The sequence below is a fragment of the Hemitrygon akajei genome, chromosome 5 (assembly GCF_048418815.1).
Source record: "Hemitrygon akajei chromosome 5, sHemAka1.3, whole genome shotgun sequence".
Lineage (NCBI taxonomy): Eukaryota > Metazoa > Chordata > Chondrichthyes > Myliobatiformes > Dasyatidae > Hemitrygon > Hemitrygon akajei.
This window is the reverse complement of record NC_133128.1, coordinates 84900999-84916509: the sequence shown is the minus strand read 5'-3', so window position 1 is coordinate 84916509 and position 15511 is coordinate 84900999. Positions and strand designations below refer to the sequence as shown.

Below are 15511 nucleotides of genomic sequence, written 5' to 3'. Positions count from 1 at the left end.
ATTTGTGTCCTGAAATTAGGAGGAATTTTTTTTTGTCTAATAAGTATAAACTAAACTAACATTGTTGAAGAGACATTGAAAACGTGAATGCAATGGCATGTGGAGATGAAGTTTCCTACTTTGTTTAATTTTTGGCTTTTACTTATTAAAGATAGAATGTAGGCATGTTAGCTTTGGAAGTAGGGGATGTTGATAATCTGTCAGCTGCCATGCTGCTCCTGGCAACTTTTAGGAGAGGGGCCTAGTGAGGTTTTGCAGCATGGGAGCACTTTTATAAGATGGAATTCTACCTGTAATGAGCAAAGAACTTTGTAGAGAGGTTTTTCAAGATCTGGACAAGGTATGTCTGCAGTAAATTCAAAGGATCTCAATGATACCAGGATTTGAACCATGGAAAGGGGCTGACATGAGAGAAGGATCTCCAATTTCTTAAATTGATAGATAGCATAAACCATTTTTAAATCTTGGAAGTAATCAAATCAGATGTAGAGCTATTTTATTTTCCATTAAAATACTGTCTTTCTTTTAAACCAGGAGTAGGAAGAAGAAACCAGTCTGTGGCTATACTTCCAATAATGGCAGAAAATCCACCACCACTTGACGCAACCTCACTTCTCAATGTTGATTTGTCTCTTCTACCTCCTCTAGTGAATGGAGACGGGACACAGGTGAGCAATGCCATAAGCCATCCTCAGGATTTTGTAAACTACTTCATAACTTTTTAATTAGCTTCTTAAATTATCTTACAGTAAACATCGGGTTTTGTTTGCTTGAAATTCTTTTACTTTTGAACTACTGCTGATAAAGTTTTGAAAAGAAAACAGGCCATGAAACCAATTTCAACCCTTTTTTTGCTGCACAAAACTTGCACTGCATGGAGCAGTTAATGCATTTCCTGAAACGTGTAGTGGCTATAGTTACTAGGCTGGCTTGCACTCAAAGATGTACGAAAAGAGACTTCTGCCATCCCCAAAGGTTCAATTGAATTTAATTGAGCGTTCTTTTAATATTGCACACTCATTTGAAAATTGCATAAGCTCTAAAAGGTGTAGCTAGACTTAAGAAATTCACATCATGATTGTCCTGAGTTGGGGAGAGACTGCGGGGAGGGAGGGGAGAGATGTTTATCCCAGTTTTTGTCGAAGGACATGATATTCCATACCAGGTCAGTATATTAGCAAGGGGAACTGGAGTCCAGCTACAGCCATTGCATAAAGAACTGACAGATGGTGTTTCTAACTTTGCCATCCAGCAATAAGAATTGCCACTCTTTAGAGCATTGCAGAATTTCATGACTTTGAGATATGTCAGGGTGAATCACAAATCACTGAAAACAGTAATACCAGGTTGTTTCAGTAATTGGATCTGAAATGAAGTTTGTTTTTCTGATGTGCTACGATTCTAAAAAATACAAAAGATTATTATTTGACATTAGAATGCTTTTGGCTGATTATTGTTGAAACTGCTGAGGCACCCCTTGAATCTCAGCAGCATAATGTTGGAAACAGTACTCTTTATTTGATTAATATCCATTCATTTTGGAAGCTCTTAAAACCCAAACCCTCTTATTCCACAAACGTTTCTGCTCAGCTTTCTATATGAGAGTGAATTGTACTTTTTCTTAAAGGCCCATTGATTTCTCTAATGTGGTTATTCTTCATGAACTGTGCATATTGATCAGACATTATTAAGCCCAGCAGAATCATTTTTACTGCCAGGAGAAGGGGCAAAGGCAGGTTACTGGTGTCTTAAAAGCAGTCACTTTGGGCAGATGAGGCTCATCATCCGTAGTTGGCAGCTGCTTTGCGGCTACACAAACTCATGTGGAGGGCTTCTAAAGTAAGCCCTGAGGAAAAATCTGTAACTGGAGTCCTAAGGCAGTGCCAAGTTGAATTAAACGCTGATTGGCAATTCCTTTGACTCCGCTGGTGACAAATGGTCTCTGCCATTCCTTTGGGTTCATTGACTACATTAAGAGGGGGAGCTTGCTACATGGGCAACAACTTGCTCTCTATATTGTACTGCCCTGGCTTACATAGAAACATAGAAAACCTACAGAACAATGTAGGCCCTTCGGCCCACAAAGTTGTGACGAACCTGTCCTTACCTAAGAACTTACCTAGGGTTACACTTAGCCCTCTACTTTTCTGAGCTCCATATACCTGTCCAGGAGTCTCTAAAAAGACCCTATCATATCCGCCTCCACCACCGTCGCAGGCAGCCCAATCCACACATTCACCAGTCTCTGCATTTTTTTAAAAAAACTTACCCCTGACATCTCCTCTGTATCTACTTCCAAGCACCTTAAAACTATGCCCTCTCGTGCTAGCCCTGGGAAAAAGCCTCTGACTATCCACATGATCAATGCCTCTCATTATCTTATACACCTCAATCAGGTCACCTCTCATCCTCCATCGCTCAAGGAAAAAAGGCCGAGTTCACTCAACCTATTCTCATAAGACATGCTTCCCAATCCAAGCAATATCCTTGTAACACACACAAAATGCTGGTGGAACACAGCAGGCCAGGCAGTATCTATAAGGAGAAGCGCTATCGACGTTTCGGGCCGAGTTCCTTCGTCCTGACGAAGGGTCTCGGCCCGAAACGTCGACAGCACTTCTCCTTATAGATACTGCCTGGCCTGCAGTGTTCCAGCAGCATTTTGTGTGTGTTGCTTGAATTTCCAGTATCTGTAGATTTCCTCGAGTTTGCCTTTTAAACATCCTTGTAAATCTCCTCTGCACCCTTTTCATGGTTTCTACATCCTTCCTATAGTAAGGTGACCAGAACTGAGCACGGTACTCCAAGTGGGGTCTGACCAGGGTCTTATATAGCTGCAACGTTACCTCTCGGCACCTAAACACAATCCCACAATTGATGAAGGCCAATGCATCATATGCTTTCTTAACCACAGAGTCAACCTGCACCGCAGCCTTGAGTGTCCTATGGATTCAGACTCCAAGATCCCTCTGATCCTCCACACTGCCAAGAGTCTTACCATTAATACTATATTTTGTCATCATATTTGACCTACCAATATTTTCACACTTATCTGGGTTGAACTCCATCTGCCACTTCATAGCCCATTTTTGCATCCTATCAATGTTCCACTATAACCTTTGACAGCCCTCCACATTATCCGCAACACCTCCAACCTTTGTGTCGTCAGCAAATTTACTAACCCATCCCTCCACACATCCAAGTCATTTATAGAAATCCCGAAGAGTAGGGGTCCCAGAACAGATCCCTGAGGCACACCGCTGGTGACCTACTTCCATGCAGAATATGACCCATTTACAACCACACTTTGACTTCTGTGGGCAAGCCAGTTCTGGATCCACAAAGCAATGTCCCCTTGGATCCCATGCTTCCTTACTTTCTCAATAAGTCTTGTATGGGGTACCTTGTCAAATGCTTTGCTGAAATCCATATACATTACATCTACTGCTCTTTCATCATCAATGTGTTTAGTCACATCCTCAAAAAATTCAATCAGGCTTGTAAGGCATGACCTGCCTTTCACAAAGCCGTGCTGACTGTTCCTAATCGTATTATACCTCTCCAAAAGTTCATAAATCCTACCTGTCATGGATATTCTCCGTCAACTTACGAACTATTGAAGTAAGACTCACTGGTCTGTAATTTCCTGGGCTATCTCTACTCCCTTTTTTTGAATAATGGAACAACATCTGCAACCCTCTAATCCTCCGAAACCTGTCCTGTCCCCATTGATGATGCAGAGATCATCATCAGAGGCTCAGCAATCTCTTCGTTCCCCCCCCCCCCCCCCCACTGTAGCCTGGGGTACATCTCGTCCGGTTCCGGAGACTTATCCAACTTGATGCTTTCCAAAAACTACTGCACGCTCTCTTTCTTAATATCTACTACATGCTCAAGCTTTTCAGTCTGCTGTAAGTCATCCCTACAATTGTCAAGATCCTTTTCTGTAATGAATACTGAAGTAAAGTACTCATTAAGTAGATCTGCTATCTCTTCCGGTTCTATACACATTTTTCCACTGTCGCACTTGATTGGTCCTATTCTCTCACATCTTATCCTCTTGCTCTTCACATACTTGTAGAATGCTTTGGGGTTTTCCTTAATCCTGTCTGCCAAGGCCTTCTCATGGCCCTTCTGGCTCTCCTAATGTCTTTCTTGAGCTCCTTCCTGCTAGCCTTATAATCTAATAGCTCTCTATTATTAACTAGCTTTTTGAACCTTTTGTAGGCTCTTTGCTCCTGGACTATAATTACAACAGCCTTTGTACACACGAGGAAATCTGCAGATGCTGGAAATTCAAACAACACACACAACTCGGCCCGAAACGTCGACAGTGCTTCCCCCTATAGATGCTGCCTGGCCTGCTGTGTTCCACCAGCATTTTGTGAGCCTTTGTACACCACGGTTCCTGTACCCTACCATCCTTTCCCTGTCTCGTTGGAACGTACCTACATAGAACTCCACGCAAATATCCCCTGAACATTTGCCACATTTCATCCGTACATTTCCCTGAGAACATCTGTTTCCAATTTATGCTTCCAAGTTCCTGCCTGATAGCCTCATATTTCCCCTTATTCCAATTAAATGTTTTCCTAACTTGTCTGTTCCTATCCCTCTCCAGCGCTATGGTAAAAGAGATAGCATTGTGATCACTATCTCCAAAATGCTCTTCCACAGAGTGATTTGACACCTGACCAGGTTCATTTCCCAATACCAGATCAAGTACAGCCTCTCGTCTTGTAAGCTTATCTACATATTGTGCCAAGAAACCTTCTTGAACACACCTAACAAACTCCACCCCATCTCGCTCTAGGGGCATGCCAATCGATATTTGGGAAATTAAAATCTCCCACCACGCCAACCCTGTTATTATTACACCTTTCCAGAATCTGTCTCCCTATCTGCTCCTCAATGTCCTTGTTACTATTGGGTGGTCTATAAAAAACACCCAGTAGAGTTATTGACCCCTTCCTGTTTTTGACTTCCACCCACTGAGACTCTGTAGACAATTTCTCCATGTCTTCCTCCTTTTCTACGGCCGTGACACTATCTCTGATCAACAGTGCCACGCCCCCACCACTTTTGCCTCCCTCCCTGTCCTTTCTGAAACATCTAAAGCCTGGCATGTCATTGTAGACAGCTCGGATGCACCATCCATGGTTGACCCTGATCAATGGAGGGCCTCAAGCGTGACATTATGACTGAGTTCACTCTTGTCTTGCCTGTTTATTACACTTCACTTTCTAGCAGATGTCTCTGGTACTGATCAAAAGCAGGAATTGCAAAATGTGCTGTATCAGGGCAGCATATAGGAGATCTTGAACCAGAATCATGATACTTTGAATGGATAGCGGCATTTAAAAAAAACCTATGTGTCGTTTCTTAGGAAAATAGAGAAAGGAATAGACTATGCAGCCCTCAAACCTGCCCCACTACTCAATATGAGAGCTGATTTGCCCCAGACCTTATCTCTTGTGTGCCAGCTTCCTTTAACCATTAGTTGCTCTAATCTTTAAACAAAAATCTACTTCCTCTTTTAAAAACTTCCTGTGATCCTAATTAATAAGGTTGAAAGAGTGCAGGGAAGGTTTACAAGGATGTTGCCGGGACTTGAGAAACTGAGTTACAGAGAAAGATTGAATAGGTTAGGACTTTATTCCCTGGAGCATGGGAGAATGAGGGGTGATTTGATAGAGGTGTATAAAATTATGATGGGTATAGATAGAGTGAATGCAAGCAAGCTTTTTCCACTGAGGCTAGAGGAGAAAAAACCAGAGGTCATGGGTTAAGGGTGAAGGGGGAAAAGTTTAAAGGGAACATTGGGGGGGGGGGCCTCTTCATGCAGAGAGTGGTGGGAGTGTGGAATGAGCTGCCAGATGAAGTGGTGAATGCAAGCTTACTTTTGGCATTTAAGAAAAACTTGGACAAGTATATGGATGAGAGGGGTTTAGCAGGATATGGGCCGGGTGCAGGTCAGTGGGACTAGGCAGAAAAATGGTTTGGCACAGCCAAGAAGGGCCAAAAGGCCTGTTTCTGTGCTGTAATGTTCTACGGTTCTATGGATCCAGCCGCCAACAGTCCAGGATATAGATTTCTAGAGTTTTCCTACCCTTTGCAAGAAATTGTATGTATGCACTTCAGTTTTTATTAATTGCCCTCTTGTAATATTGTCCCCTGTTTGAGATTCACACAGAAGTGGAAGCATTGCAAAACTTACTATATCATACCCCCTTTAGTATCTTCTATGCTTCAATAAGATCCCTTCTTATTCTTCGATCTTTAAAGAAAATAAGCACCAATTTTGTTAGCTGCTAGTGATAGGAAAACCCTATCATTCAAGCAGCTAAGGTACTAAATCTCATTTAGAGTGCTTTCATTGCCAGTATATCGTAAATAAAAGTGATTTCACTAATACCCTGCATGGCTGTACTAAAATCAATCATTCAAATATAATGGACCAGTCTAGGTTCTAGAGTGAGGGTGCAGTAGTTTGAACAGTTTTCGATAAAGTTATATAGAGTAACTACTCCAAGAGGAAGAATTAAATAGAGATCACCCTGCAGTTTGAGAGGGAAAAGCTAAAACTGGATGTATTGGCATTATAAGACCATAAGATATCGGAGCAGATTTAGGCCATTTGGTCCATCGAGTCTGCTCTGCTATTTTGTCATAGCTGATCCATTTTTTCCTCTCAGCCCCAATATCCTGCCTTCTCTCCTTATCCCTTTATGCCCCGACCAATCAAGAATTTATCAACCTCTGCCTTAAATATACATAAAGACTTGGTCTCACACCTGCCTGTGGCAACAAATTCCACAGATTCACCACTCTCTGACTGAAGAAATACCTCCTCATCTCTGTTCTAAAAGGACATCCCCCTATTCTGAGGCTGTGTCCTCTGGTTTTAGACACTCCCACAATAGGAGACATCCTCTCCACGTCCACTCTCTTAAGGTCTTTCACCATTTAATAGGTTTCAATTAGGTCACCCCCCCATTCTTCTGAATTCTAGTGAATACAGGCGCAGAGGCATCAAATGCTTTTCATATGACAAGCTGTTTAATCCTGGTAACATTTTTTGAACCTCTTTTGAATCCTGTCCAGTTTCATAAAGTTTTTTCTAAGATAAAGGGCCCAAAACTACTCACAATACTCGGTAAGTGCTTCACTAGTACTTTATAAAGTCTCAACATTACATCATTTCTTTTATATTCTAGTCCTCTTAAAATGAATGCTAACAATGCATTTGCCTTCCTCACCACAGACACAACCTGCAAATTAACCTTTAGGGAATCCTGCACAAGGATTCCCAAGTCCTTTTGTGCCTCAGTTTTTTGTATTTTCTCTCCATTTAGAAATTCCTTCTACCAAAAATGCATGACCATACACTTCCCGACACTGTATTCTATCTGCCACTTTTTGCCCATTCTCCTAATCTATCTTTGTCCTTTTGTAGCCTCTGCTTCCTCAAAACCACTTGCTCCTCCACCTATCTTCATATCACTTACAAACTTTGCAACAAAGCCATCAATTCCATCATCCAAATCTTTGACATATAATGTAAAAAGAATTGGTCCCAACACCGACTCCTGTGGAACACCACTAGCCCTGGCAGCCAACCAAAAAAAGGCCTCCCTTTATTCCCACTCTTTGCTTCCTGCCAATCAGCTACTATGCTAGAATCTTTTCTGTAATACCATGACATTTTGTGGGCCTTTGGCTAAATACAGTACTGTGCAAATGTCTTAAGCACATATATATAGCTAGGTGCCCAAGGTTTTTGCATGTTACTATAGTTATATTACACATTACACTGTACTGCTGCTGCAGAACAACAAATTTCTTGACTTCGGAGAGTGATGATAAACCTGATTCTGTCTCTATTGTGGACTGGGAGTGGGAAGGGGAAGAGAGAGGAGGGAGTGGGAAGCACCAGAGAGACATTCTGCAATGATTAATAAATCAGTTGTTTGTAATCAAATGACCTTGCCTGGTGTCTCAGGGTTGCTGCATGTGTCTGCATATGCGCCACCCCCACCCCAGGTCATTCATCTCTTCCACCTGTCCCATGCCTCTCCTGAGGCGCTCAATAGCTCCCATCCAGGCACTTCTTCTCTTCCACTTGTCCCATGCCTCTTCTGCAGTGCTCCACCCTCATAATTTGCAACATTCTTTGCTCCTATCAGATTTACATACTCACTCTCCGGTCCATGTTGAGAAATACAGTACTGTGCAAAAGTCTTAGGCACTCTTTTTTTATATATATATATATATATATATATAAAGAAAACTACAGCAGCATGAGAGAGGAGCTGACCAAAGTTGATTAGAAAAAGTCATTAGCAAGGATGATGGTAGGGCAGCATAGCTGGAGTTTTTGAGAGTAACATGGAACAATGTCTGACAAGGGAAAACAATGACCGCATAAAAGAGAGGGCATATAATATAGCAGAAATTAGTGGGAAGCTTTAAAAAACCAACCAATGGCAACTAAAAAAGCAATAAAGAGAGAAAAGATGAAATATAAAGGTAAGCTAGCCAATGATATAAAGAGAAGATATCAAAAGACTTTTCATATATATAAAGAGTAAAAGAGAGACAAGTGGACATTAGACCACTGGAAAATGGCTCTAAAGAGGTAGTAATGAGGGACAAAGAAATGACAGATTAACTAAATAAATATTTTGTGTCACTCTTCAAAGTTCAAAGTAAATTTATTATCAAAGTACATATACAGTATGTCACCACATATAGCCCTGAAATTAATTTTGTGGGCATGCACAGTAAATCCGCGAAACACAATAGAATCAATAAAGGATTACACCCAACAGGATGGGCCTACAAGCAATGATCAAAAGACAATAAACTGCAAACACAGAAGAGATTAAATAAATAAATAATAAATATTGATAACATGAGATGAAAAGTCTTTGAAAGTGAGTCCATAGATTATGGAAACAATTCAGTGATGGGGCGAGGGAAGTTGTCCCCACTGGTTCAAGAGCCTGGTGGTTGTTAACTGTTCTTGAACCTGGTGGTGTGGGTTCTGAGGCTTCTGTACCATCTTCTTGATGGCAGCAGCAAAAAGAGAGTATGACTTTGGTGGTGGGGGTCCTTGATGATGGATGCTTCTTTCCTGCAACAGTACTCCGTGTAGGTGAGCTCAGTGGTGGGGAGGGCTTCTCCCATGATGGTCTGGGCCATATCCGCTATTTTTTGTAATTTTTTTTATTGAAGTTCATCATCAAACAAACATTTCCATAAGATGTATTTCAGTCATTGTACATATATATCATATAATCATATATATCACAAATCTGCACAAAGTATTTATCTGAGGTATACCCTTATAGAAAAGAGTGGGAAGAAAAAACAAGCAAAAGGAAAAAACTATGTACTAGTAGGGAGTGATCTTTTTTTTTAATAGCATATTCATTGATCTGTGCAAATAAAATCAGGTCTATGAAGCATTATGTAGTTAAACCATTTTTCCCAGTATGAATCAAATTGTTCCAGCTTATGATTAACAGATGCTGTTATCTTCTCCATTTTGTAAATATCCATTGTAGTTTCCATCTATGTATTTAAAGTTGGGCTCTCCTGTGATAACCATTTCTTAGTAAGAGTCTTTTTACCAGCCCCCAACAGTATATTCATTAAATATTTATCTCTTTTCAACCATTTTTGAGGTATATATCCAAAATATATGGTCTTATTCTCTAAGGGTATTTTACATTTAAAGATGTCTTGTGGGGCATTGTGTATCCCCCTCCAATAGTTTTTGATAACAGGGAACTCCCAAAAAATATGATGATGATTTGCATTTTGATTTCCACAATTTCTCCAGCAAACAGGGAGGTTACCATCATAATGGGATTTCTGAGAGGGTGTAATAAAATACCTTATCAAGTTTTTCCATCCAAACTCCCTCCCTTTCTGTGAACTGGTACACTTTTATTGATACCTCCATATTATTGTCCATTCTTCCTCAGATATAATTATCCCTCCTTCCTTCTCCCATTTTATTTTAATGTATGAGTCGAATATGTTTGAGGATTTTCTGTCCAAGGGCATTGATGTTTCCATACCAGACTGTGATGCAACTGGTCAATATACTCTCCTTTGCACATCTGTAGAAGTTTGTCAAAGTTTTAGGTGCCATGCCAAATCTTTGCAGACTTCTAAGGAAGTAGAGTGTACTATCTTTGTAATAGAGCTTCCATGATGGACTTGGGACAGATTGGCTGAAATAATAACACTCAGAAATTTAAAATTGCTGACCTTTTCCACCTCTGATTCCCTAAATGAGGATTGGCTATGGACCTGTGGTTTTCTTCTCTTGAAGTCAGTAATCAGCTCCTAGGCCTTGCTGATATGGAGTAAGAGGTTGTTGTTTTGGCATCATTCAGCCAGATTTTCAATCTCCCTCCTATATTCTGATTCATCACCATCTTTGATTTTGGCCAATGATGATGGTGCTGTCAGCAAACTTAAATATGGCATTGGAGCTGTGCTTAGCCTCACATTCATAAGTATAAAGCAAGTAGTGTGGGAGCCAAGCACACAGCCTAGTGGTGCACCTGTGCTGATGGTGATTGTGCAGGAGATGTGGAAGCATGCTACTGGTGTCTTTACTGTGGAGTGTTGAGAGGCAGAAATGGGTGTTGTCACTATTACTGAGGAGAAGATGCTTGGGAAGTGGAAGTTCTAAAGGCAGCTAAGTCACTTGGACCAGATGGACTATATCTCAGTGTTCTGAAAGAAATAGCTAAGGGGATTGTGGAGGCATTTGTTGTAATCCTTTTAGAATCGCTAGATTGTGGAAGACTGGAAAATCGCAAATGTTACTCCACTCTTTAAGAAGGGAAAGAGGCAAGAGACAGGGAATTATTGACCAGTTAGCTTGACTTTAGTTGTTGGCAAGATGTTAAGAGTCCATTAATAAGGACGAGATTTTGGGGTACTTAAAGGCACATGATAAATAGACCGAAGTCAGCATGGTTTCCTTCAGGGGAAATTTTGTCCAACAAATCTGTTAGAATTCTTTGAGGAAGTAACAGAAGGCCATTGACAAGGTGCCACCACACATGAGGCTGGTAAACAAGATGAAAACCCTTGGTTTTACAGGAAAGAAACTAACATGGATAGAAGATTGGCTGGCTGACAGAAGGCAAAAAGTAGGAATAAAGTAGGCCTTTTCTGTTCGACTTTCAATGATTTGTGGTATTTCACAGATGTTGCTGTTGGGTCCTTCTTTTTCACATTATATGTTAATGATCTTTATAATGGAATTGATAGCTTTGTGACCAAGCTTGCAGATGGAAGATGGATCAAAGATAGCAGGTACAAAGGTGGGGGGGGGCCGTGGTGTTGAGCAGGGAGTTTGCAGATGGACTTGGACAGATTAGGACAATGGGTAAAGAAATGGCAGATTGAATACAGTGTAGGATAGGGTATGGACATATACTTTGGTAGAAGGAATAAAAGCATAGACTTCTCTGAACAGAGAGTGAATTCAGAAATCAGAATGCTAATCAGTCCTAGTGCAGCATTCACTAAAGGCTAACTTGCAGATTGAGTCCGTAATAGGGAAGGCAAATGCAATGTCAGCTTTCATTTCGAGAGGTCTAGAACATAAAAGCAAGGATGTAATGATGATGTCTTATAAGGCATTGTTTAGACCACATTTAAAGTATTGTGAACAGTTTTGGGCTCCTTGTATCGGAAATGGTCAGCTTGCAACGGCGAGGGTCCAGAGGAGGTTTACAAGAATGATTCCAGGATTGAGGAGAATTTGATGGCTTTTGGCTTATCTCGCTGGACTTTAGATAAATGAGGGGGATCTCATTGAAACCTATCAAATTGTGAAAGGCCTTGATGGAGTGGACGTGGAGCGGGTGTTTCCAATAGTCAGAATGGTGGACTTCAGAAAGAAGTTGAGGGAACACACACCAATACTCATTGAGGGATCAGAAGTTGAAAGGGTGAGCATTTTCAAGTTCCTGGGTGTCAACATCTCTGAGGATCTATCCGGTGGTCAACATATTGGTGCAATTACAAAGAAGGCATGACAATTACTATATTTTATTTGGAATTTGAGGAGAACTTGTATGTCACCAAAGACTTTCACAAATTTCTACAGATGTACCATGGAGAACATAACAACTGGGGGTTGTGTCACTCTCTAATATGGAGGGACCACTGCACAAGATTGGAAAAAGCTGCGGAGAGTTGTAAACTCTGCCAGCTCCATCGTGGTCACTAGCCTCCCCAGCATAGAGGAGACCTTCAAAAGGTGATTCCTCAAAAAGGCAGCATCCATCATTAAGGACCTCCATCATCCAGGACATGCCCTCTTAATGCTACCAACAAGGAGGAGGTGCAGGAGCCTGAAGGCACATACTCAACGCTTCAGGAACAGCTTCTTCTCCTTTGCCATTAGATTTCTGAATGGACAATGAACCCATCAACACTACCTCGGTACTTTTTCCACTCTTTCTGTGCTGCTTAATGAATTTAAGTTTTTTTTATATGAATAGTAATTGTAATTTATAGTTTTTATTATTGTGCATTGCATTGTATTGCCACAAAACAACAATTTCACAACATAATTCTGATTCTGAGAGTCTAGGGCCAGAGGGCATAGCCTCAAAATAGAAGGACAATCATTTAGAATAGAGATGAAGAGGAATTTCTGCAGCCAGAAAAAAGTGAAAATGTAGACTTTGTTGCTATGGGTGACTTTGGAGGCCAAATCATTGGGTATTTAAGGCAGAGATGATAGGTTCATGATTAGTAATGATATCACAAGTGATGGGGAAATGGCAGAAAAATAGGATTGAGAGGGAAAATAAATCCAGCATGATTGAATGGCAGAGCAGATTGCCGAACGGCCTATTTTTGCTTCTCTGTCCTGTGGGAAATTTGTTAGAAATGAGATGCATCATTGTGCCAAAGAGATCAAATGGTGTCCAAAACAATTGGTATTCATTTGCACTGTGATGGATGTTGCAGGTTCATTGATTAGGAGCATGCTTTAAATGCCATTACAAAACAAGTCTAAGATTAAGATTAATTTCTGCAAGAGAGGTGCTGAAGTGTTTTTGGAGATCAAGATCTGAATTGGGCACAAAGCACAAAGCCAGATAGCCGTAATCTTGACATTCCTTTGTGCTTTCTGAGAGTTGCTATATGTGCAGTGGGTACCTAATAGTACGAAAAATATTTCACCAAAGCCACTTTTGCAATGTTCTCCCTACTTACACACAAATCAGAATCAGAATCAGGTTTATTATCACCGGCATGTGACGTGAAATTTGTTAACTTAGCAGTAGCAGTTCAATGCAATGCATAATCTAACAGAGAGAGAAAATGATGATAATAATAATAAATGAAATAAAACATAATAATAAATAGACAAGTAAATCAATTACGTATATTTTTTAAAAAGTGAGCTAGTGTCCAGGGATTCAATGTGCATGTAGGAATCGGATGGCAGAGGGGAAGAAGCTGTTCCTGAATCGCTGAGTATGTGCCTTCAGGCTTCTGTATCCCCTACCTGATGGTAACAGTGAGAAAAGAGCATGCCTTGGGTGCTAGAGGTCCTTAATAATGAACGCTGCCTTTCTGAGACACCGCTCCCTAAAGAAGTCCTGGGTACTTTGTAGGCTAGTGCCCAAGATGGAGCTGACTAGATTCTGCAGCTTCTTTCGGTCCTGTGCAATAGCCCCTCCATACCAGACAGTGATGCAGCCTGTGAGAATGCTCTCCATGATGCAACTATAGAAGTTTTTGAGTGTATTTGTTGACGTGCCAAATCTCTTCAAACTCCTAATAAAATATAGCCACTGTCTTACCTTCTTTATGACTACATCGATATGTTGGGACCAGGTTAGATCCTCAGAGATCTTGACACTGAGGAACTTGAAGCTGCTCACTCTCTCTACTTCTGATCCCTCTATGAAGATTGATAGGTGATATGTGCTCCTTCATCTTACCCTTCCTGAAGTCCACAATCAGCTATTTCATCTTACTGACGTTTAGTGCCAGGTTGTTGCTGTGGCAGCATTCCACTAGTTGGCATATCTCACTCCTGTACACCCTCTTGTCACCACCTGAGATTCTACCAACAATAGTTGTATCATCAGCAAATTTGTAGATGGTATTTGAGCTATGCCTAGCCCCACAGTCACTTGTATATAGGGAGTAGAGCAGTGGACTAAGCACACCCCCCCGAGGTGCACCAGTGTCAATCGTCAGCGAGGAGGATATGTTATCACCAATCTGCACAAACTGTGGTCTTCTGGTTAGGAAGTTGAGGATCTAATTGCAGAGGTAGGTACAGAGGCCCAGGTTCTGCAACTTCTTAATCAGGATTGTGAGAATGATGGTATTAAACGCTGAGCTATAGTTGATGAACAGCAATCTATCAAAACAGTAAAACTGCTTTGCCTCCTTGGCTAGTGCAGCACTGTTAATTACCCTCAATATACTAGTAACAAACTTGTAAGAACAACACTTGTAATCAAGATTTCCCTAATTTAATTTCCTTTTCCTTTAGTTCCTTCCCAATTGATGCACCTTCTGCTGCAAGAAAAAAATTGTGAACCATTTGCAATTACCTGTTTTTCTGCATTAATTATTCCTAAAATGTGGTCTGATCATCATTTAAGTCACATTAATAGACAAACACACGTACAAACAAGCTGGATGAACTCAGTAGGTCGGGCAGCACCTGTTGAAAGGAGCAGTCAATGTTTCGGGCCGAGACCCTTTGTCAGGACTGAAGAAGGAGGGGGCAGGAGCCCCATAACGAAGGTGGGGGGAGGGTGGAAAACTTATCAGAGGAAAGATCAAGAGGTGGGTGAGGGAGGGGATAGGCAGGAGAGGTGAAGAAGGAATCTAAGGGGAAAGCACTATGGGTAGTAGAAGAAGGCAGAATCATGAGAGAGGTGATAGGCAGCTAGAAGAGGAGACAGAGTGAAATGGTATGGTGGAAGGGAGAGGGAGGGAATTACCGGAAGTTGGAGAATTTGATGTTCATATCAAGGGGCTGGAGACTACCCAGACGGTATATGAGGTGTTGCTCCTCCAACCTGAGTTTGGCCTCATCATGGCAGTAGAGGAGGCCATGTATGGACATATTGGAATGGGAATGTGAAGCAGAGTTGAAGTGGGTGGCAACCAGGAGATCCTGTCTGTTGTGTTGTTGCGGACGGAGCAGAGGTGCTCGATGAAGCAGTCCCCCAATCTGCGCCTGGTCTCGCTGATGTAGAGGAGGCCACACCGGGAGCACCGGATGCAATAGATTACCCCAACAGACTCACAAGTGAAGTGTTGCCTCACCTGGAAGGACTGTTTGGGGCCCTGAATGGTGGTAAGAGAGGAGGTATAGGGACAGGTGTAGCACTTGCGCTTAAAGGGATATGTACCAGGTGGGAGATCTGTGGGGAGGGAAGTGTGAACCAGGCAGTCGCGGAAGGAATGATCCCTGCGAAAAACAGAGAGGGGT

The 15511-nt window shown here is 41.5% G+C and overlaps 1 protein-coding gene across 4 annotated transcripts in view; it reads left to right on the top strand.

Moving 5' to 3' along the window:
• Positions 1-15511, top strand: part of fndc3a (fibronectin type III domain containing 3A) — a 244020-nt gene that overhangs the window by 41988 nt on the left and 186521 nt on the right. For all 4 annotated transcript variants that reach the window (XM_073045939.1, XM_073045938.1, XM_073045944.1 and 1 more), the window contains one exon: positions 535-668. In XM_073045939.1, the coding sequence (XP_072902040.1) occupies positions 576-668 (93 nt within the window). In that variant the 5' untranslated portion in view covers positions 535-575. Of the gene's footprint in view, positions 1-534; positions 669-15511 lie in introns of those variants that run through there.